The sequence below is a fragment of the Sus scrofa genome, chromosome 10 (assembly GCF_000003025.6).
Source record: "Sus scrofa isolate TJ Tabasco breed Duroc chromosome 10, Sscrofa11.1, whole genome shotgun sequence".
NCBI lineage: Eukaryota > Metazoa > Chordata > Mammalia > Artiodactyla > Suidae > Sus > Sus scrofa.
In genome coordinates, this window is record NC_010452.4 from 7,751,735 (window position 1) to 7,777,082 (window position 25,348).

Below are 25,348 nucleotides of genomic sequence, written 5' to 3' on the forward strand. Positions count from 1 at the left end.
GACCTGAAGCACTAGACTTAGAACTGGATGATCTATGTCTGCTCATAAAAGGGATGCTTACAAACAAACCTGTGCTCTCCTGCACAAGAAGCCCATGTCCATTCGCTCAACAGTCTTACGAATATCCTGGGATGTGTCCAGTACTGTTCTAGACACTGAAGAGAGAGATGAACAAGACCAATTAGAGTCTCAGCCCCGAGACACTGTACACTCCAGCAGGTGGAGATACAAGCAAGCAAGCAAAAAAAAAAAAAAAAAAAAAAGAAGAAAAGAAAGATATCTTCAGATTATGGTAAATGCTATAAAGGAAAAAGAGAAGAAGGTTGTATGAAAGAAGGTAATTAAAAGATGGAGGGAAATAAGAGACTAAAACCGTGTAACAGTGGTGCATCAACAGAGTTTCTTCTAATTCCGAATCCCTGATCCTCCACGGCACAACACCACCACCCTATTTTTTTTTTTTTTTTTTTTTTTTTTTTTTTTTTTTGGTGGAAAGACTTATAAAAGGCAAAGCTCAAACACCCATTTGATGTCCCCTGGTAGAAGTGATCCTTCTCCTTATTCTGGTCTCAAGGGTGGAAGTGGTTTATGTCCCCACTGGGGCCCTTACCCATTTCTCTGCTATGCAATGATCTGTACATCCCAAAGGACCCCAGGCCCCTTGAAAGCAGGGGTGTGTATAATGCATTACTCTGGATTTCTAGGACCTGGTACAGAGTAAACCTCAATGTCTTTCTGTCCTTCAACTCAACAATGCATTCAATTTTAAATATGGGGTCAAAGCAAATACTATTCATTTACATAAACTACATCTTCAATTAAAGACTTGGGCGTGCTTTTAAAAGAGACAACAATAAATAATCACGTATGAAGTCAAATCACTAGAGTAACAACCTGATGGAGATGATCAGAAAGGAAATAAAATTGGGGGGGGGCGGTTAAAGAGTAATTTTAAAATGGAGAAAGGAAAGGCAAAGACCAGGAGGAGAAGGGACATGGCCGTGGATGGTGTGTCAGAGCTGCCTTGACATCGTTTTCAAACTATCCATGCTGTTCCCCACTGTGGACGTGGTGCGGCTGAGCTACGAAGCTACCCAAGGTTAAGAACTGCTACCCACGTGAGTCATTTCACTGAGATAATGTGGCTTCATGTCTCAGGTGTACTGGGAGGGAATGAGGACCTGGCACAACGGGCTAGAGTGTACATGGGACTAAAGATAAAGACCTCGTTGCCTTCTGCTTGGAGGTAAGAACTGGAAAAAAATAAAAAAAAGTATAGAGAGAAGAGATCTGATTAAAAACAAAACAAACAGAGAACAAACATGCAAATGCCCAAAATCTAAGATGTAGAAAAAGGAGAAGCCAGGGAAACAGGCAGAGAGTTACAGGAGCAATTAGAGGGCAAGAGGCAGACTAAGACAATAAAGAGAAACCAAGATGCAAGTTTTTATCAAGAAGGTGCAAAAGTGACAAAAGCTGAGGAGTAAGAGAGGAAGATGAAGTGGAGAAAGCCTTTGAAGAGTCATTAGCCAGGAGCTCAGTGGTGACCTCAGAAGGGTTGATAGAGAGGAATCAGAAGGCGATGGAAAAGACAAATCAGTGAAGAAAAGAATGCCAGTCTTTGCCGAGAACTAAGAGTCTTCTTAGCAGCACAGCCAAAGACTGGATTGGAAAAGACGACTGACAGCAGTTCCTTAGTTCTGATACCGGAACAGCACCGAATCCTAAGACCGTGCCTAAGAAAATAATCAAGAGTACTGGTCTACCCACTAGGACGCTATTTCAATGGGAACAACATTTTAAGCCACACGCTGTGTTTTCAAACGTTATCATTATGACTATTGGTACGATCTTATTAAAGAGGCTGAAGTGTTTGTCCAATGAAGCACGTTACCTCTTAAAACTTAACTGAACCATAAGACATCATCCAATGTGTGACACTCCTAGAAAAATTCCAGTCGTACAATTAAATGCCCTTCAAAATGAACCGAGTGAAAAAGAAAAGAAAAGAAAATGAAAAAGCTTGCAAATCTTACACTCAGTAATATCTTCTTTACTCTTCACTGGATATAACTACAGAAATAGATTATAACCTTCTCAAATGGTGAATTCTAAGACAGGTAAGAGTCATAAACTAATGTCAGCTGATATTATAAGAGAAAATCCACCCCCTGGTACCCCCATGCAAGACAATTTAATGGAGATAACAAGTTAAACAAGCATCTCACCATGAAAATTAAAAAAAAACAAAAACAAACAGTAGATATTTAAACAAAACTGAAATATATTCATCTATATACATATATATAATTCACGCTTACGCAAAGACATTTTTTACATGAATCAGACTGAAAAACAACATAAGGCTATTTTTTGGGGGGGACACTTTCAATAAAGGAGGAAAACTGAGTAATTATGAACAAGGCATTACACCAGGAAGAGGTCAGAAGAAAGCTTTCCAAGTGGGAGTAATTATTTAAAAATCTGAGAAGCGAAATTTATTTGGTCTTGTTCGGTGGTATAAGTGGTTTTTCTTCACCGTGAAAGGATGTGAACCACATGTCCTCTCAAGTCACCTGAAAATCTTGCAGAGGGCCTGACTGCCTCCACCACACTGTCAATCTCCAGGTGCCCAAAGGCCTGCCCTCCCTACCTCCCCTGCTCCCTCCAAGCCACTCCCTGCTCCACAAGGCCCACTCTAGAAGGCCCGGGGGCCTTGGCTGCCAGCAAACGCTGTGCTCTCCCTCTGCCCAGAGGGTCGATGCGACTCTTCTTCACCTGCACACCACCTACTACTTTCGGGAGATGGCGCTCAAGTTGGGTCTCTAGGAAGAATCACTGCGGGAGGTCAGGGAGATGCATTAACTCTGTCCATCTCACCTGGACACCTGGGACTCACCTTGCAGTCCTCAGGTAAGACCACTTCCTTGCTGTTCTGCTAAAACTAGGTGAGCCACCCTTAGCTCTGTGTTCGCTTAGCCCTTCTTTTACAAAACTCCGCCCATTACATTGTAATCCTCTATATTTCTCTCTGTAGCTAGCGTGTAACTCTTCTAAGGGCATGAGCAAAATCACACCCCACAGCTTTCCACATCCCTCATCCAGGAAAGTGTTGACACATCATAGGGGCTGTCTGCTAAAACACAAGATCTACAAAGAGGGATTTTTGTTTCTTCTGGCCTGAGGCTGTATCCTCAAACATGAAGAATGATGCCTGGCACACAACAATTACTCAAGTACTTTTGCTAATTAATGTTTAAATAAGAATCTCCTAACCTAAAATGAACTTGATGACGGAAAGACATCTAGTTATTCTAAATGCTCTAAATGTCTCCAAACTTAAAAATATAACATGTATATTAAACTGTAAAGCAAACTGTATGTATAAACAAGGAAAATTATTTAGGCAAGTGAAAAGTCTGGAATAGAATCAGATACCTTATAAATAAACACTCTAAAAGAGAAGCTAAGGAAATATGGAAAAAATCTCTAAGGGAAATTAAAAAAAAATAAATTTGTGGAGTTCCTGTTGTGGCTCAGTGGATGAAGAACCTGACTAGCAGCCATGAGGACAAAGGTTCGATCCCTGACCCCACTCAGTGGCTTAAGGATCCTGTGTTGTCGTGAGCTGCCATGTAGGTCACAGATGCAGCTTGGATCTGGTGTTACTGTGGCTGGGCTGTGACGTGATGTAGACCAGCAGCTATGGCTCTGCTTCGACCCCTAGCCTGGGAACTTCCACATGCTGCGGGTGTGGCAGCCCCCCTGCCAAAAAAAATAAAATTAAAATAAAAAAATAAGTTTGTGCCAGACAATTTGCTGACCATGTTTTTCACTTGTCTCAATAATTCTCAATAATTACACTTCATAGAAGAGACATCCTTTCCTGACTAGATATTCTAGGGAAGTTAAATGAGGTCAAAAGATTTCACTTCTCTTTCCTTACATAAGCATTGTGCCACTTAGATTATAAATGTCAAACAACTGAAACTTTCATTTATTTGTATTAGTCTAATACAGGCAAGTTTCTATTACCAAGTTCAGCAGCCAAGCTTGCGTCTGGCTTAATTAATTTTGCAAAACGGCACACTGGTTGTGGTCAGTCTCCTGGAATATAATTTTCCTTTATCAAGATCGTTTGGCACCAGCTTTTCACACCATTGCAGAGATGGTCATTTCACCAGCAAATGAGGAAGAGAAAGAGTATAGACACATTAGAGTCTTTTGGGTATTTGGTTTTAATTTTAATGTTGAATTAAGTCTATATTACTCTCTTTTATTTCACTTTTTTATTTGTTTTTTTTTTTTTGTCTTTTTGCCTTTTCTAGGGCTGCTCCTGTGGCATATGGAGGTTCCCAGGCTAGGGGTCCAGTCGGAGCTGTAGCCGCCAGCCTACACCAGAGCCACAGCAACGCAGGATCCAAGCCATGTCTGCAACCTACACCATAGCTCACGGCAACGCCGGATCCAGGCCAAGGATGGAATCCGCAACCTCATGGTTCCTAGTCAGATTCGTTAACCACTGCGCCACGACAGGAACTCCTATGTTACTTCCTTTTAAAGATATAAGAACTGACAGAACATTGTGAATCAACTATACTTTAATAAAAAAATTTTAAAAAAGACTACTAGCCAAACTAGCATAGGATTTTTTTTTTCAAAGTATGAGAAGATTTATTGAATTATAAAAGCCATATTCAAGTAATCATTAGAGGATTTGATGAACTATTAAATGGACTGTCACGAAATTGATGAAGTTGCCCCAGTGATATTCCTACATGTAGGAAAACAAAAACAAAAGCGATAAGAAAAATAATAAAAGATGCTCTAAAATCAATGTAAAGTAGAATTAAAGGGTCAATAAAAGGGTACCAATCCAAAGAAAATTAGAAGGGTAGACAAAGCTGTAAAGCATAGGATTTTGAGTTCAGAATCAGGAGAAGATTCTGTTAAGATTTTGTTTTGTAATTTAATCGATTTATCAGATTTCCATGACAATCTTGTCACTGCCAACTAGAAAACAAAAATGATGTGCCTTATGCTACTTATTTTAAAGATAAACTTTGATTTCTTAATCTAGTTTATATATTAGGATTTTTAAAATTCTTACTAAATTGAGTTATGACAGATTAATTTCTTTCTTTCTTTTTCTTTCTTTCTTTTTTCTTTTTGCTTTTTAGGGCCACACCCATGACATATGGAGGTTTCCAGGCTAGGGGTTGAGTTGGAGCTGCAGCTGTTGACCTACACCACAGCCACAGCAATGTGGGATCCAAGCGTCATCTACCACCTGCACCACAGCTCACGGCAACGCTGGATTCTTAAGCCACTGAGTGAGGCCAGGGATCAAACCTGTGTCCTCATGGATGCTAGTCAGATTCATTAACCGCTGAGCCACGACGCGTACTCCTGATAGATTAATTTGTGAGATACTTAAAAAAAAAAACCACTATGTTCACTTGTTGGCTTCATATTGCAATTCTGTACCTTTGGCTTTACTTATTTTAAGATTATGTCATTAGATGAAATACATTTGTATTATGTATCTTTTCCCATTCCTCTGTAATAAGTCTTTCTACATGTTTTGATTTAGGTATATCCCTCATATACATATCTAGAGTCTTAAAAAAAAACCCAACATATCCAACCTAAAAGTCTTTGACATTTAATAAAACAGTTTAATCCATATACACTTATTGTGCTTACCAATTTGCCTATATAACACTTTCAAAGAAAAAAATCTGGTGATAGCAGATGCTCATTAAATATTGGCTGAATATTTTTTTTTAAAAAAAATACAAGAACTAAGTGTACCTGAATCTAAGCTTTATAAGGGGCTTCTAACACGCTGGATAAGATGTACTTAAATCTTTAAGAATGAGAAAGTAAACAGCACATCTTTCCCAGATCTCAGGTAAGAGAATCCCTGAATCTCAAGCACTAGGGTTTTCTTCCACCAACTCTCAAAGGTCAGAAAGAAAAGCAATTATTGAACAGAAAAGGCACTAGACTCACACTTGCTGCTCTATTCAGGCTGCCTGAGCTCACCAGTGCAGGTGACAGGGAAACATCCTCGCAGTAAAATGCTTGGACTCGCAATTGACCTTAACAGTGCTTCTGGGTCAACACCATGTGAAAAGGAGTTAAGGCAAAATTGTGAAGAGCACACTCGGAAAGTTTTTATGAGAGAACCAAATGAGAAACTATAGCCTATATAATGTCTCCATTTTTTTTTTTTTTTAACTACCTCCTGCTTGTTGATGAGGAAAAAAGCTTAAAACCTAAGCAGCCCATTTCCCACATCATACATTTAAAGTTCACGTACCCATTGAAGTCGCCATTCCTGCAAGCTCCCTCCCCAAGCCCATTAAGTACCTGCGCCATGCAGGGGTTTGTGGGCATGCAGATCTGCTTTACTCCGCATAGGCTTGGACAGGAAAGTTGACACACAAGGAGGCATACATATTTGGCCACTAAATAGTTTTGTTTTTTTCCCTCGTTGGCCGGCCATCAATTCTTAAAATGTTTTGTATTTGAGTACCTTTAGCTAGAGTGTCCTTCCTAGTGCACTGCTGCCTCCCTAACACCAAGCTGGTTCATAGGTGCATCTGCAGTTCCTATAGTAGCTGCCTGCCGCTCCCCCCACCTCCCCAGCACCAAGGCATCTGAGCTTTGGACTCCTGAAGTTAATGAGTAACAGCGCCTTTGCAGTTCATGAAGTCTTGTTACCTATCTCATTGCATCTTATCTGTTATTGCCCTTATTTTAGGGGTGAGGAAACGCAAGCTCAAAAAGGGACATCTCCAAGGTCACAGGGCCAGTCAATCATGGATCTGGGAGAAGTTATTCTGATTTCCGTTGCCATGCTCTTTATGGGCACTACACCAGCAGTGGCTAACACGGGGTTCCGTGGGTAATGAAGTGGTGGCAGTGGGGACTTGGAAAGATAGCAGAGATGCCTCTGGGCAGGGAAGTTTTCAGATAAGGGTTTAACTAAAATGCATTTTGATGAATGGGCAAGATTCCCCCGGGGGCTGACAGGAAGGTATGATGTTTCCAAGGGTAAAAATAGTAGGCGCCAACTGACGGAAGACGGAAAGTGGGGGACGCATCCAGAAGGCATCAACTGGGGGGACTGGCACACGAAGAGGGGAGATCAGTTGACGGCCGGATGCCCAAGACTTAGAACAGGAAGAAGAGGAACTGACAAACTGGTAAACCAAGGGCACACGACCAGGTCTAACATTACAAGTCGAGCGGGTCACAAGGACCGGTTAGAACTCGAGGAGCGATGACGACGGAGAGAAAGCAGAGAAGGAAACACGAAACACGGAGACGCGTCGGGCTACGTCTGTGGCCGAGACCCTGAGCAAGACAACTGCAGACAAATAAACAGATTACTAATGGCCCTTCTTAAAAACACTCACTTAGTTCCAAAACAGTAAAGTTTACCTGGCAATTCGTAAAACTATGAGTCAAAAACGTTAACAAAATTTCGGTGTCTTGGATGAATTCACGGTCAACTAGAGAGAGGAGGCAGAGGCCAGTGGAGAGAACAGAAGGGAAAGCAGGACGGCGAATCAGACAACCGGCCCAGGCTCTGCCTCTTATTAGTTCCAGCTTGTTACTTGTCTTCTTAGAACCTTAACTTCCTCTTTGGAAAGGGAGGTATGACCTGTTGTCCTTTGCAAAACCGAAGGCCACCATGCCGAGGTGACAACGCTGATCTTACAGTTATTGTTAAAGTCTTCATTACTGACTGTAATAGAGAAAAACCCTAAACACTTAAGCAATAAGTTGACTCTGTATTACCAACCAGTATTAACCAGCATTTATAGAAATCAGTACTTATAAAACCAGTATTTATAAAGCCACCACTAAAATCTATTACTGGTATTTTAGAAGAAAGGCATATGCATTTCACTTGATCATTTTTTATTGAAAAGAGTATGATTTGATTTATTCTCATATTTAATGTGATGTGAAAATCAAATTAAGAAGTACACATAAGCCAGATTACTTTTAAGGGTTTACAGCTAGCTAAATTTATTAAAAATCTCTAATTTGTTAATACAGAAATTAATTTGGTGAGTACAAATGAGTAGCACACTTTATATTAAAGAATCCATATATCAAAAAAATAAATAAGTTCACAGCTTTAAAAAAAAAGCAGCACTATTTTTAGATGAACAAGTAAGACCTGTAATTCATGTCTGATCTTTGCCTTAGAAAACATCTGTTTTCTTCATTGAAGAGTTAGTTCAATTAATGAATTCTATTTTAGCTATTCTGGCCTATACAAATTACCTTTCTTAACTGCTAAATTAATCACATGGCATCGTACGTATTAGCGATGACACAAATTTACCAATGAGTTAAAGGTATGATCCAAATTAATGTCACTTTCATTTCTAATAGCATCCATTCCAAAAAATCCATTCCAGAATTTTAGTTGACATAAAAAGTACTGAGCTGTGGGGTAAGTCACAGATGCGGCTCGGATCCAGTGTTGCTGCGGCTCTGGCGTAGGTCGGTGGCAGCTCCGATTAGACCCCTAGCCTGGGAACCTCCATATGCCTCCGGGGCGGGTGGCCCTAGAAAAGACAAAAATAAAAAAAAAATAAAAAAATTAAAAGTATTGACATAACACCAAACCTCAGGACACGCTGGCTGAAAACAGTTTTGTTAAATTTGTAGGAAAGGAAACTGATTTTCACTTTCATTTTTGAATGTTACATAATCGCACAGAGGAGGTGCAAGTAGAAAAAAAGGGGGTACCAATCTGACGTCACAGAGAAACGGGTGAACAAAGGCATCAAATTAAAACGACAAGAATCAGTGTTCATCATCCAGTATTTGAAATGTCTACTTTAGGTCTAACAAGAGTATAGAGAATGAGGAGTTCCCTTGTGGTGCAGAGGGTTAAGGACCTGGCATTGTCACTGCAGTGGTTTGGGTCACTGCTATGGCGTGGGTTTGATCCCTAGCCCAGGAACTTCCACATGCTGTGGGTGCAGCCAAAAAAAAAAAAAGTATAAAAATGAGAACTGTTTATGCATCATGTATTAAGTTAAAAATCAATAACAAGTATATCCCAAAACACAGTTGGGTGTGAAAAACTGATCTGACTTCACACTCAGGAAACACTGAAAAAGAACGACCTGAGGGAGTTCCCATCGTGGCTCAGTGGTTAGCAAACCCAACTAGCATCCATGAGGATGTGGGTTAGTTCCCTGGCCTCACTCAGTGGGTTAAGGATCTGGCGTTTCCATGAGCTGTGGTGTAGGTCACAGATGCGGCTTGGATCCCATGTTGCTGTGGCTGTGGTGTAGGCCGGCAGCCGCAGCTCCGACTGGAACCCTAGTCTGGGAACCTCCTTATGCTGCGGATGCAGCCCTAAAAAGACAAAAAAAAAAAGAGAACAATCTGAAAATGCATTTGTAGACAGACATTTAGAATGTATCTGGAGATGAAAGAGGAAGAGACTTCTGATTACTGAGTTTCCCTTGGGGGTACTGCTACTGCAGAAAATAAAAGCAGGTTCCCAATATGACTAACAGCCGATCCTAATCCAAAATGGGCATTTCCTCTTCTCTGTACCAAATAGGTCCATGAGATCATGGCGAGACTCTGTTTATCTCCTTCTCCCCACTTTTTATTCAAAAATGAATCTATGATAACAATCACCTGCCAGCCTCCTAAGCGCTTGTTTTATGAATCTGGCCCTTCCTCAAGAAGTTAGACTGCAAAGTCTTTTAATCTCCTTCTGAAAAGAATTTACTGGATTGCATTGAAGTTCAAGTTCAAGGGTATTAAAATGTACAATGGAGAGTGAAAAAGGTGCTAGGTTATAGATTTTAACTTCTTAACTAGAAAACTGACTCAAAATAGATTTTCTAATTTACAATGAATCAAAAGAGAAAACATTAGACCATAGCAAAAGTGGCACAAATGTATCAAAAACCAAATGAATAAACATTTGAAGAGATTTATTATTGGAAATTGCAATAAATTTTGGAAAGATGAATTGATTTTAGTTAAAAGGTATAACTGACAATTTATTGGGCGGGAAGATGCATTATTTTCCAATTGTTATCCATCTACAGTAAAACTGATTTGTGTCCTATTGTATTTTATGGAAAAGGAGAGTGCAACTTTCAGTGATTTAGATTAAATGTATTAATCATAACCAGGGACTGTGAACTATATATCTACTATTAAAGAAGATTTTTGACATTTAATTCTGTAGCAATATTTTGGCTCTGTACCACTCTTCCTAAATCCAATTCCTGCTACAGTTGGCAGATTTCTTCCTTTTAATTTTATGAGGCTTAAAGTAGCATTTAACCACCCATGCGGTAAATAATGCGGGATTAGAAATATTTAGTGTTTTGTTTCCCTTTCAAGAGGGGTAATCCATCAAATCCAAAAATGTTCTCTAAAATTTTTCTATATTTTTGGCAATCTCTAATATATGATATCATAAAAACCATAAAATTAAATAAAAGGCATTACAGAGCCAGAATAGATCTGCTTTTCCAAAGAACTGTGTTAACCCAGAAGAGCAGGTAAAGATCACTTTGAACCGGAAAACTGAATCCTTATTAAAAAAACAAAACAAAGTAAAATCAAAAATATGGATTAAAGCATGATTACGATGTTTTAATTTTATTCCCTGGGGTAATGAACTGTAATGAGTGTGCAAATAATTCCTAAGCAGTTTAACCATTTACTATCCATCTGAACCAGATGCTACTGCAAGACCAAGTATTAGAGTTACGTAGGAAAACAGTTATTAGACATTTAGGTGTGCTAGGTACCTGGCTAAGGGCTCTGTAGATGCAAAAACACATTTTAAGTTTAATACATCAAAGGACACACAGTTGCCCCCAACACATAAAACGGAATTCGTAATTTTGTTTCATACAAGTGAGACGTAAGACAGAAAGGAACTGATTAACCTACAGGAGTTAATATTTCTAAGTATAATTTAGAATAGTTACAAAACATTTCCACATTTAACACGTAAGCTTAAAAATAATTAAAAACTTCAGTTAAGTACAATACTGTTATACCAAAGTAACCACTGAAAGTAAAACTGTCTTCCAACAAAATCAAATTCCAATTTTTAAACTTTAATTTATATGAAAGGTTAATTTGGGTTATTAATGAATGCAAATTACTACAATAATCACACTGTAACTGCCTGTGGTACTTTGAGATACATCAAAGTAATAAAGTAACTGTCAAATGAGTAATTATTTACATTTAATCTATATATAAAACAAATGGCCCAGAAATGGGTAAAGTCTGTAATTCACTCAAGACATACTGATGCCATAGATTCATGGTTAGACCATCTAATATCTTCATGCATATTCATATCTTAATTCCCTTCTAATGAAGTTTATGATTATGATTATTATGAAAATAAGTGTATGTCTTCAAAGTGTCTAAATGAACTCAAGAATCACCTACCAGGAGTAAGACAGTCTAAAAAGAAAATATGTGTATGTTGTGTGTGTGCGCGCGTGTGTGCGCGCGTGTATGCGTGTATGTAAAGGCCCTTTATCACATCTAAGGTCTGCTTGACCCTTCCTGGCTTCGCAGGCTTCACGCTGCTACGCCGTGGAGCTGAGGGGCAAAGTAAGAAGAAAGAAAGTGTATCCACTCAGCTGGACAGCCTGCACCTCTAAGGAACATTCCAATGGAAAGTGAAAGGCATTTCCAGAACAATCATCTGATCGATATATATAGTAATGTGTCATCAATGTGTCAGTAATACACACAATACATACAACAATTGTTCTGAAGAAACAGGATCACCCTGAGACGATGCTTCATCAAGGACCGAGTTAGATGAGCTGGTCTTTCCTAGAGACAGACAGTTGCAAAGACCGGGCCTACCCCAGAGCTTTAAGATGTTAAATGAGGAAGCAGGACTGGGGAAAAGTTGTCATGTTAACAACTACAAATGAAGCTGATGCCAAATTCATAGCATGAATCAAATTATTTACTTCAGATTTCAACAATAAAATCTTACTAAATCTTACTACTGAAACTACTAAAATCTTACTACTTAAGATTTCAACGATAAAAACAAAACACGAGTGCAACTGAATTTTGAAATGGACCACTTGTACACGTTTCCAGTCTCATGGTATTTTCAGAAGTTAACATTCAAAAATGCAAACTCACTATAGCTCCAGCTCAACAGAAAAGGGTGTAACTTCTGAAAAAATCTTTATGTAAAGACAAAAGGATAGAAGGATAGGCTTTTATTCTTTTATAGGTTCAGAAGACGTGGCTCTGATTTTTTTTTTTTTCTTCTTTTGGCCACATCTTCCCCAGCATGTGGAAGTTCCAGGGCTTGGGACTGAAAGTGCACCACCGTAGCGACCCGAGCCGCAGCAGTGCCAAGGCCAGATCCTTCACCTCTTGCATAACCCTTCATCAGAAAGCTAATTCTCTGAAAATCTCCACGAGTCCCCAAGATGGAAAGTGCAGTAAGACTTCCATCACAGGCGCTAGAGTGTGTAAAGATGCTCGTGGCAAAATCACTAGTGCCATTTAAATATTCATTGCTGTCATGAACCTTTTTGGATATGGAAAACCCAACTGACAGGTAACAGAAAAATGCACCTTTTAATCAATTTGCGAAAGGAAAGCTGTAAATATCAGCAAGGACCATGTATGTTAAATCAACAGGTATCAGAGGATGGGGGAGAAAACATACGTGAAGTGAAAGCAGAAGCGTCGACAAGAGAGATGGATGGCATGTTTACATGATGAAAACTATTACACTGAAGAATAAAACATATCCAATCCAGTAGATTCAACCTGATCAACCCATCACAGAGTCATTATTTATCCAATATATTCATTAAATTGATCAAACTCTATGACTAAGATGTATTATTTCACTGGGCCACTACGCCTATTCAATTTTTTACAAATTAAAAATTAAGTGGAAATATATTTTTACCCTTGAAGGGGAAGCATAATAGCTTGATGGCTAAGTCTTTGGGGAGTGAGTCATAGGGCCAGAGTTTAAATCCTGACACTACCAATTACTAGCTGTGACCTTGAATAAGTCATTTAACCCACTTGTCCCTGTTTCTGGCTTCTAAGGTGGAGACGAGAATATATTTACCTCAGTAGGCTTTTTTTTTGACCATTAAATGAATTATCATACACAAAGAGATGAGACCACCATTTGCAAAATAGTAAGAACACCACAAACGGTAGCTCATATAATTAATAGTAAGCAAATATTTCTGTCCTGTCATGGAAGTTACACAAAATAAAAGCCAATATAATTATTTAATATATTAAAATAAAATAGTATGCAGCCAAACAAATTAAAACATGGGTAGAATTTGTAATCCCTCAGCTATTTTTTTAAAGTTTAAAAACCAAGGTGCAAATTAATAGATGCTGTATTGACACAGATGGGTATGGGAAAAACTGGATATAGGACAAAGACTTTCCACTGGATATTTTTTGCCCTATTTGTCTTTTAAAACCTGTGAATCTATTACTTTAAAAAAATGAAAATCTAAAGGACTTCCCAGTAAACATATTCCAGAACTCATACATTTCAGCTCCCTCTCAAAGCCCCACTAAAGTGACAGTACAGAATTTTCCCCACAAGGGCAAAGAGAAGAGGAAAGAAGACACCACCAGACAAGCTATGTCAACAAAAGCACAGAAGATGAAAACCAAAGGGATGCGCAGCTGGCTGCTCAGCTTTCTCTGGCAAGAGGGTACAGAGAGGGTGGCAATAAAAAGTAAGCTGACCACATCCTGCTGTAGAGCACAGGGAACCACTTATTATCACGTATGACAGAAGATAATGCGAGAAAAAGAATACACACACACACACACACACACACACACACACACACACACACACACACATTTATGACTGGGTCACTTTGTTATACAGCAGAAATTCACAGAATATTGTAATACACTATAATGGGGTGAAAAAAGAGGCAAATTTAACACCAAAAAAAAAGCTGACTGAAGCAACAGATTCCACAAAGGTTCAGAAATTGGAAGCTCTGGATACCCCTCAAAGAGGGAATTGGTGGAAAATCTCTTTTAAAAAAGCTGACCCTGATCCTAATCCTTAGCCACAGTCATAGTGATATTACCTCCCCCAATAACCCAGGAGAAGCAGAAAATATATAAGAGAATGCTAAACTAGAAAGGGGCCATACCTATGAGTCACGTGATAAACGTTTACTAAAACTAAGAGAATTCTGCTTTGCAATGAGAAGGTTAGCTCGCAAAGTCAAACACCAGCTTCCCCCCCCCCCCCCCCCCGCAACTCCACATGCCTGGAGGCAGGGGATTACTTATTTGAGGTTAATTCAAAAGGAAATCCCTAAGGACAATGACGGGGAAGGATCCCCCAGGCGAAAGGTGAGCATCTGTGCCCTGGGCATCCGGTCAGCTGTTCGGGGCCCTCTCAAGTGAAAGCTTATCTGCATCACATCACGAAGTGCATAAAAAGGACAAATGAAAAACAGCGAAGGACTTGGTAACACTGGTAGGGAGGATGTTACTTAGGGTTGTGCTGGCGCTGCAACTAGCGGCGGAAAGCGCCCTAAAAAGCATAAGGTAATACCCAGCACATCTCCATCAACATTTTCAAAATAACACTTTTGGGCACACACCACGTGCTAGAAGCGGGACTCTTGTCGCTGGGGCGCCACGTGTACGTGGGGATTCAGTGTGGACAGGAGCAGACGAGGGAGAGTATACGAGAGAAAGGTCACCCATTAGTGAGTGAGAGAACGGCAGAGACGGGAAGTTCGAGGGCATTTCAGAAGACGGAGGGGTCTCTGAAGTGTGAGCAGTCGGGGAAGGCTTTGAAGAAAAGGGGTAGAGCCTGAAATGCTCCTTGAAGGATATGAATCTAGTGGGAAGAAGAGGGCGTGCGCTGCTGCGAGCAAAGGCAGAGAAGGTGGAAGTGGCTGCCCAGGGGAAGCTGAAGGAGGGTGGGGGTGCTGAGACCCTAAGACCGCCTGGAAGGGAGGGCAGTGCAACGCAGGCCGTAGGAGAGCAGTGAAGGCTGGAAGGGACAAACCCGAGTTTTAGAATAAAGGCAGCGACACCTATTTTCTGGCTAGGGTACAGAATCATGTTTTAAAAATGTTTCCTTGAAATTACATGCAAGATGGATTCGATGGAGGAAAACCAGGAGAAAGGCAGACCAGGGAGGAGACTGGTCAAAATGTAAGGTTATGAGAGTTCCCTCGTGGCTCAGCAGGTTAAGGATCCAGTCTTGTCCTTGCTGTGGCTCGGGTAGCTGCTGCGGCGCACGGGTTCAATCCCCGGCCCGGGAACTTCCGCACGACAGGCTGTAGGTGCGGCCCAAAAGAAAAATAAAGTAAGGTTACGAGTATCTATATGAGGGCAGCGATAGATGACAACTGGAAAAGAAAGGGCGAATGGGACAGGTAAGGAAAAACATGAGATGCAGAGGCGTCTAGAGGTGGAAAGAGTGGAGGAAGACAAAGGCGCCAAAGTTTTAATTGAAGAATGAAAAATCACCGAGGATCAGCGTCCCCCTTGGCAAACGTCGGGTCTCCTCTCTCTCCCTCCCGTTTGCAATGCATTGAAGGATATATCACTAACCAAACAGTGAGATGAGTGGGGCGAAGATGCACCTTATTCATTTTGTTATTCAGCCCTTGTTCATCTTCTTCAGTTCCCACAAAGAAGACGTCACAAGCCTTTGTTACACCTGCGCACAACTGAGCCAAGAAATCTACGGCTGAAAACACAAACAAGACGTCAGGTTTCTGAGTCAGATGTAACATATACTTATTCACTTATCCAACAAGTAATATAAAATGCCCCTTTAAAACATTTTTGTGGAGCAGACAAGAGGAAGAATCTATCAAAGATACATGTAAATGAAATGGGATGAGATGAAATCTAATAACGTCAAAGCTGAAAGACCTCAAAAAGATCAAGTGCATGCCATTGAATGTTCTTATAATCAACAATTGTTTACAAGCAGTTATCAGATTTAAGCATGAAGTTCTAGAAGGAAGATTCTGTACAAGTCAGCACTTCCTCACTATACGAACCAACCATCAAACGTCCACTTTATTCCTCCACTAAGTACTGGTAAATGTTTCAGACTAGTGAGACTTCACAACAAACATTTCACAAGTTTTATTGACTTAAAACATTTACAAATACCTGTTGGCAAGTACCTCTAGTTTGTTGGAATCTTCTTGCCTGGGTGACAGGGAACAAATGGATGGCTGCTGTTTGCTACCTAGAGTACCGGGGACTCCTTTTATTTCTAAGACTTCTTTTGTGAATTCTCAGTTGTTCAAACTGACCTTCAGTTGGAGGAGGTGCCGGTGACTTCCATATAGAAAAAGCACCTGTTCAATGTTATGTGGACGTGTTCTACCCATCACTGACTTTGAACTTTTCTGATATTAGATATCTGACACACCTGAAGGCAAATGAGAAAACGGGAGTTTTATAGATCATCAGAATAGTTCTATCGGCAACACAAAAGGCAAGAAACCAGAGTGGAAGCTTTAAAGAAAGTGATATGTTTGCAGCATTTCTGTTTCCCTGATTTTGATTAAAAAAAAAGAAAGAAAGAAAGAAAAACATTAGGAATGCTGGCAACGTCACCATAATTTTAAAGCGCAACGATGAATGAAATCTAAAGAGCAATACAGAAACAGACGTTTAGACAGAAAACAAACCAGTGGTTACCAAAGAGGAAAGGGAGGTGGTGGGATAAATTACAGTATGGGATTAACAGATACAAACTACTATACATAAAAGAGATAAGCAATAAGGATTTACTACATGTAGCACAGGGAATTAGAGCCTGTAACATATTTCCATTACCCATAATGAAGAATAATCTGAATATATACATATATACTCACACATACACACACACACACACACACACACACACAACTAAATCATTTTCCACACCTGAAATGAACACAATATTGTAAACCAACTATACTTCAATAAAAAAAATTATACCATGAAAGGGTAATCAATATGACTCTACTTACATAAAGAATCAAAAGAAAAGCCACTCTATTGTTTAGAAATAGATGCATGTGGAAATCTCCAAGGTCAGAGGGTTGAGATACACAGAGGAGAAGGATGTTCTGTTTCTGAAGGCGGGTGATGAGAACACAGGCATTTGTTTCTCTGTTATTCCGGAAAGTATACGTTCATGTTACTTAGACACCTAACTTTGCATAATATATTTCTCAATAAAAATCATGCCACATAAAAAAAAAAAAAAAGAGCAACAAGGAAAGGGGTCTTCAGTCTCCATTTCTGCAGGTGAATAGTTACCAATCAGCGTCTTAATTTCTAAGTGCATTTCAGAACACATTGCAAAGGCTTCTTAGGAGTCAAAAGAAAAACATTAAATGACAGCATCATAATTTTTATAACTATTTAAAAAAATCTCAAATGTTTTCAATTCAATGTTTTTAAGGACAGTCATTAAACAGTTCATAAATCATTTTCTCAAAAAATTAATCTTAAAATAAGTCATGTCTTTACTAATAAAGTGAATGACCCAAGAATTTGTATGCAAGTACCAAAGTGAAAGAAAATGAAAAGAAGCATGGCATTTCATGATCTTTAAAACAGTACTAAAAAAACCCCAAAAACCTGGTTGTCCTGCACAATATTTATGTAGCATAAAAGCAGATTAACTATTATGATATTAAAGCATTACATTTCAGAACATACATTACAGTATATAAATATTTGGTACCCATAAATTTTCTTCTAATAAAACAAGCAAAAACACTCAAAAGCACCAGAAGTAATATTGTACTTTATAAATAAATGCGTCCTTCTTTTGCCATTTGCAGGTGCTCCTATAGTAACATTTAAAAGCTGTGGTTGGAGTTCCCATGGTGGCTCAGCGGAAATGAATCTGACTAGTATCCATGAGGACACAGGTTTGATCCCTGGCCTTGCTCTGTGGGTTAAGGATCCAGCTCGGATCCCAATACCCTGTTTCATTTTCTCCATGGCCATTTGTACTTACCCTCCTGCCTCCACCAAGTTTATTTTTAATCGCTAAAATATAAGCTCCAGGGAACCTTGTCTGCCTTGTTCACCACTGCAATCCCCAAGGCCTCGAACAGTATCTGACATATAGTAGAGGCTCATTAAATACTTGTTGGGTGAATGGATACCACCCAAAGGTTGATCGGAATAGAAAGTCTGGTCAAATAAAGGGATCAGTCCACTATGGATCCCACATACTGGGGGAACAGACAGAGAGCTTTAGACGCCTGATACAGTCTTCACTTAAACCAACCAACGTACCCGCTAACCTAATGTCCATGTGATCTTTCAAAAGACAAATCCCATCACCTTAACCCCCAAGAGATGACATCAGTTTGCATGCATTCCCATGAACTGTTAAGTCAGAAATGATCTAATTCCTGCCTAACTTGCCAACCAAATCCAGTCTACTGCACACTCTACACAAGCATACCTTATACTTCAGCAACACTGGATTCAGCCTCCTGAATATTACATGCGGTTTCAAGCCTTGTCTCACCATGCTTCTCTGTCTGCCAACTCCATCCCCAATGAGTTAGGAAGCGCCAACGCAAACTTGCAGACCCAGCTAAAAGATCTTCCACCTGGGAGAAGTTTACCCAGAATTTTGCCAAGTTCCATTAGGAAGAGGAGGAAAGGAGCAACGGAAACAGGGAGGATGTCATCCCTGCTGAACTGAAATAGAAATGCAGCAGGTTCTCGGCACGTGGTACAAGGCTGGAGGGAAAATGAGGAACCATGGAAGGCAGGCAGGTGGAGAGAGCCAGTCGGAACAGAGAGCAAGGAAGCAGACCTGAACGGGACGATGCACAAGATCAGGAAGAAGGTATCAGAGGTGAAGGATCAAAATCGTGGATGTGGGTTCAGTGATGATCTAATGGGAGCAGACTTTAAACGTCACTTTTATCATGGCACACACCTTGATTGTGCTCGCTATCCAAGATAGCAAAGAATGCCGTGAGGATTTCAAAAGAACTCACACTTCCAACAGCATTTTGTAGGAATGAAGTTTTTTGTTTTGTTTTGTTTTTTAATGGAGAGAATTTGTTTTTATTTATTAGCAACCTGACAAAGGAAAAAAACTTCCAGATTGCATTAATTTTGGCTTACCAAAGGAAAAAGAAAACATCAAACGCATTAACTGCAAACATTAACCTACATTATAGGGCTGTTCATAGGATTAAATGAACTAAAATATAGAAACGGCATTTAGATAAGCATCTGGCATGTGGCAGGCATCATCCTAAGGGCTTGCTATCATTACTAACATTCTCTTTGCCAGATTTCTAAAGCATCACAAACAAAACAACAATATATAAAATCAAAAAGCACTCTAACAATAAGTTACAAGAGAAGCAAGCACAAGTATTTTAAAGATATGGGAAAAAAGTATATGCAGCCAAATTTGGTCGTATTAAAATACCAAGATTCAACATATGTTCATGCAATTTTTCCTGGAAGATTTTGAAGACTATGTATAGAGCAAAAGTAAGCATTCAAATACCCGCTGAATGAATAAATGAATACATTCCTATATATCTGTATTATTTAAATTTATATATATCTATTCTACTTTTAATAAAGTAGAATACAATAACACTAAATATCAATATTAATATGATACTATTTTTAATGGCACAGAATAAAAATTGTGAGATTCCTATTTTCAAATTTCAATTATGGGTATTAAGTTTATATGCCATGAAATATAAAGTTGTGAATAATCACATCAAAATAGAAAATTTTAAACCAAACCAGAGACCCTGTTAAAATGTCTTTTGTAAAAGAAAGACTTATTATAAACCTATTAAGCAGTACTCTTCTACGATACAAAATCCATTTTATCTCAAAATAAATTCTAAGAAAAAACATCAATTTCTACCATGAAGTCTGGAGCTCAAGTTGACTTTGAGATAAGATGAAAACTAAATTATTAACATACACAGTAATAGATTAGAATATACATGATACCATTTATATTTCGAATATGAAAATTTCCAAATAGATATTGGAATATTCTGCAAAGTATCCAAAAATGCTTTAAGGACATGAACAAATACTAACTCACAGAGATTATAATTAAGCACTTAGTTATTGAATTCCATTGAAAAGTATTAGGTAACAAACTAGCTCATGGCCAAATTAGAGTCGAGGACATATACGGGGTATGCTTTTAAAAATCATTTTAGGTTTTTGTTCTGTAAAATTTTTCCATCTTAGGCTAGGCCAAGAGAAAAGTTTATGTAGTTCCCTATTTAAACCAAATCCATTAAATGACCCTCCTGTGGTAAAAGGCTATAAATCAGACTAAATATTCCTAGTCTAGCATCCTAAGAAACAATAAAACAACAGTTGAGTAAGACCTGCAGAGTACATCACTATAGTGTCATTATCAATATGTCACTCTTGAAATCCTGTCTTCTACGACTTCAGAAAAGGATAAAAAATATATTTCTTTTGTCTTACAGGACAAATTGACTCAAGATTCTGAACCAAAATAAGCCACTGCGTTGCTGACTATAAACAGCATGCTTACGGGTACAGCATGACAATTTAGATTAAGGATTGATGTGCATTTCTTTCTTGGATATTTAAACAATATGCATTAAACACAAAGTCAGTAAAATCAGATTCATTTTCTTTGACAGAATAACCACCACAACCACCATCACCACCGTACGTTTTCTCATTCCAGTCATACCAAAAACAGGACCAACACAACTATAAAATCTTAAGTCAGGACACTATAACCCTTATTGTACAGTTCTTCATGTAATATTTATGTTGGATTTCAGGTACTATATGTTAAATGGAGCCATTTATTTCCTGATCTTTCAACCGACTACTCAATTTGAATGCTAATTTAGATAAATGTAACCCCGTAGAAACACCATTAGTTTAACAACAACAAAAAAGATAAAGATCTCTTACCTCCAGAATACACTGATTAATTAGGACGCTTCAGGGTAGCACATCCTGGGAAACTTCAACGCTCTGCATAAGGCTGGCTAATGGGATGCACTTTGCAAGTATAATATCCCAAAGCTGATTCTGGGATGGATCACTATTCTGAAGACTATTATTCTGAATTGTACACGATGCAAAATTCTAGAAATATAGGAGATTCCGTCTGAATCTCCTGGATAATGGCCCCAGGATATTATTCCTTGGAATTAATTATTATTTGTTTAGTTCTCCTTAAAGAGGTGAATGTAAGAGGCTGGCTAGTCGATTCCAGGAAACTAGTGCCTTATTCTAACAGAAGGACAGCAATAGTTAATTCCTTTCAACATTAAATTCTCAGGATTTGTCTGTATTCTTCCTTGTGTAAAATGACTTTTAAGAATCAGATAACTCTGGACCAAAACCTCCTAAATAGTTCCGGTGTTTCTACAAATAAACAGTTTAATAATTGCAAGGGGGAGGGGAGGGAGAAGTTTAGGACAGGGTTTTTTTGGTTTTGTTTTTAGGTTTACAGTTAAGCTTTGAGATTTAATGCAGTGTCTGTCAATCTAAAATTCATTCAAAATTATTCTTCACAGACCATAGTAAAGACAAGGGCCAGCTCAAATATGAATGAGGTATAAAGAAAGATAAGAAGGCTGCAATCTAAAGCACTTTAAATATTAAATATAAAAGAATATTTATACATAAAATATGAACAGGTAAGTTTTAAAGTCTAAAATTCTGCACTTTGACCCATGATACAAATGTTCTCTACATATAAGCTTCTGGGTTTAAGACATCTAATAAAAAGTATGATATCATTTATTTAATACACACTACGTGACAGAGATGATGCTGAACCCATAACGAAAACATACTCTCATTAAATCCTGACAACACTTCGACAAGGTAACCCTTGTCTCTTTTCAACAGAAAGATAAATGAGGTTCAAACTGCAACGACATGTAAAAGGCAGCACCAGGGCGGGGATTCACCAATGTCCGACTTCAACCTCTGCACACGTTTTACGATACAACTTTGCTCGTCTATAAAACGGGAGTCAATCCTCACTCTTACCCTCCTATTGGCAGGTCCTAGATACGCAAAGCTGCAAACTCACTAAAGTTTATTTGTAACCGCAAAATCAACACTCAGAGTGCTTTCATGATGAGTGGACACGAGTAAAGCGTGAACGACATGTCACCTGGGGCCTGTGTGCCTTCTCCACTGAGGTCTCTGCCTCCTTTTTCCAGCTCTGATACTACAAACAAGTGTCCTTCGGGTGGTTTACTTAGCGCCACACTTCCCACCTTCCCCCTTCGTGTGCTTTTGTTGGTGATTCACTGGCTTAAACGCTCCCCAGGCATGATGCTGCGGTGATGTCTAGCCTTCCAAAGCACAAGAAGCCTGTGATGTGCTTAGGGAGGAAATACATGGGCTCAATAAGCTTTGCTCAGGTATGATTTTTAAGGCTGTCGGTCATGAGTTCAATGTTAATGGATCGACAATATACATTAAATCAGGTATTTTGAGACACAAACATACATAAAACGAGGTTACGCACTGATCAGCCGATGAACGTGTCGTGACCACAGGCTCACAGGAACCTAACCCTGCATCTCCCTTAGGAGCAACGGTTTGGCCTTTGCTAAGTCAGCATTCCCAACAACTTCATAGAGCACAACTATGGTGTGTGATGCAAAAACTGATGTCAAGGTTGCCCCCCCCCCAAATGTTTACATTAGGATTTCAGTAAAAGAGTCTCCTTCTGTGATTTTTCCGTCAAAGATCATCGCTATATTTGCATAGTCATCACCCATCTGTTTAAGAAGAGAAATGCTTTGCTGCCATTCCCTTTAAGGGGCTGCAGCTGCACGTGTCTGGCTTTGCTCAGAAAACTGACCTCTCTTAAAAGCAATCTGGCTTTCCGATGAGAAGGTCTAAGGAATTAAAGTTCATTTTTTATTAGTGGATGTCACAGCTACTGTTAAAGATGACTGTTTTGTGAGATTATGATTTTTAAGACTAGATTGTTACATGTAACACAGACAGTACGAGCAGCGGCAACAACAAACTTTGCATCAAAATTTAAAAATATCAGCACAAACTGGAACTCTTACCTTTCTTGCCCAAGTCAGATATTTTATTGAAAAAGAAAAAAAAAAAAAAAAGAGAGAGAGAGAGAGAAAAGATTACAGTACTTAAAAATCCAAACAAGGACAATTTACGATTGCAAGAAAGAAAACCTCAAGGAGCCCAGTGGCTTCGCTAAAATTTTGAATACAAAAAAAACGTGGACCAGGAAAACAGTGTTTGGCCTAATGCACTAGTTCCATGATAAATACACATATATAGTATATCTCCATCGAGTGAAACTTAATCACCTTTTTACAATTTAGAGAGGGAAGGCAGCTTTTACTATGGTTAAGCCATGTATCATCAATACCATGAAGCTAGCCTATCAGTTGTAATAGCTTCTATAAAATAGCACAGTGAGATTGCAATAAGCCTAGAAAATGGGCTACAAATCCCAGCTACGCTCAAGCAAGCAGTGAACCAAAAATAAAAATAGGTAAAACTGAACCAAGAACTAGATAGCATTCATCTAGATTCATGATTGGTAAGGCAAAGTTCATAGGCCAAGGTTTTAAAGTGACTTATTCAGATCTAAAAGACAATCATTATACAAAATCAAATCAAAGCATTTATGTAATTCAGAAAAAAAAAAAAATCACGACTTTTTCACTCCAAAGGACATGGCACAAAAAAACTTACTTACAATTACCAAGTGCTACATTATTGTACCTCTAAAATATCACTTTAAATATGCCAAGGTAAAGAGACTCAAAGTTGCACTTTATCACTTTTAATCTCTCCAGTCTAGACAAGCAATCTAAAAGATGTCACATAGTCTCGCTTATAATACATTTGCTGAAATCTTTCAGATTGTAACAACTTTAGGTAATGAAAATGTCAACTTTAAGTTTCTTTTCCAATCATCATATTTAAATTAAACATTAAATGCTGAATTGACAATTAATCCATACAATAATATAAAAATACATGTATTAAATCACAATTTTCATCGATACTGGAACTGGATAAAAATATTAATCATTTTAATATAACCATTTTGAAGAACTCAAATGGCCTGAATGTAGTAGAGTGTCGAAATTATACCGTCATTAGAAATGTTACATTGTTCGCTTCTGCTTGGTGAAAATGAGCTCATGCAAGTATTTTTGACACTCACAGTGACACATACACCTCTATTCTAAGGATCTGTAAGCAGCTCTCACTTTTAAACATGACAACATGATTCAGAGTCATACAGTATTTGTTGAAATACCAGCTTTCACATGATTTCAATACGGGCTCTAAGCCAAAACGATCACTTTGATTGGTTTCAGGTATCAGACAGAGAAGATAATTTAAAAGGTAAGAGTAAACGATTCTACCAGCACAGGCTACTTATCACTGTGACTAGATTAAAACTAAGATGACTTTTCCAAGTACAATAAAAACTACACTGTAAAATACAATGAGTGTGCAATACAGAGCAGATTATCCACGTCAAGAAAGCAAACTTGAACAAAATACAAACTGTAGCAGATTATCAACCTCACCTATTACTCATGTTAGCCCTTGTTAAAATACCCTGAGTAAAATGCGAATATTGTAAATAGTGCTGGCTATATAAGATTTCTCTAAAAATGAACCATAAATGTCAATGCATCATGTTTTTTTAATTTACAACAGTCAGACATGTAAAAGTGAGTTCTTAACCAGTCACAATATAAACATTAAGGAATACTTATGTGAGATCTGGAAGTTTTTCATTTTCTAGCTTTTGTTAGCATTTTGGCAAAGCAAGTGATACACAAATGGTTTCAATGTAAAAAAAAAAAAAATCATAAAAGAGAAAAATATATAAAATGTACAGTAGTTTCTACCCACCCTGGGCCAACCTAGATCCCTAGAAAGCCTCCCCCATCAGGTTCACGTCTGACTAAAGGAAGAATACCAGTCCTCCAGCAAAAACAGCCCCATCTTTTCATCAAAGAGGCTCTCACTTCAGTGATACTCCTCCAGGGGAAGAGGACAGGAGCCAGGTTCCCTCGAATGTCATTCCCCAGATGTTCAAAACGTAACTAATTTATTAGCATTAGAAGATTTGGTTTATAGGGGAATCTCACTGGTCCAGTTTGTAGCCTACAAAAAAATGGATTATTTTTAAGTATAACATTAGCATATGAATAAAGGATGAGGATGTGGCTTTTTATTCCATAGAAATGGATACATT

At 38.6% G+C, this 25,348-nt stretch overlaps 1 protein-coding gene across 8 annotated transcripts in view; it reads right to left on the minus strand.

Moving 5' to 3' along the window:
* GPATCH2 (G-patch domain containing 2) overlaps positions 1-25,348 on the minus strand; it is a 182,107-nt gene that overhangs the window by 136,614 nt on the left and 20,145 nt on the right. The window contains exon 6 of one of the 8 annotated variants that reach the window (XM_021064105.1): positions 470-25,257. The exons of the other annotated variants lie outside the window; for them this stretch is intronic. Coding sequence (XP_020919764.1) covers positions 25,225-25,257 — 33 coding nt within the window. The 3' untranslated portion in view covers positions 470-25,224. Of the gene's footprint in view, positions 1-469; positions 25,258-25,348 lie in introns of those variants that run through there. 8 annotated transcript variants of the gene reach the window in all.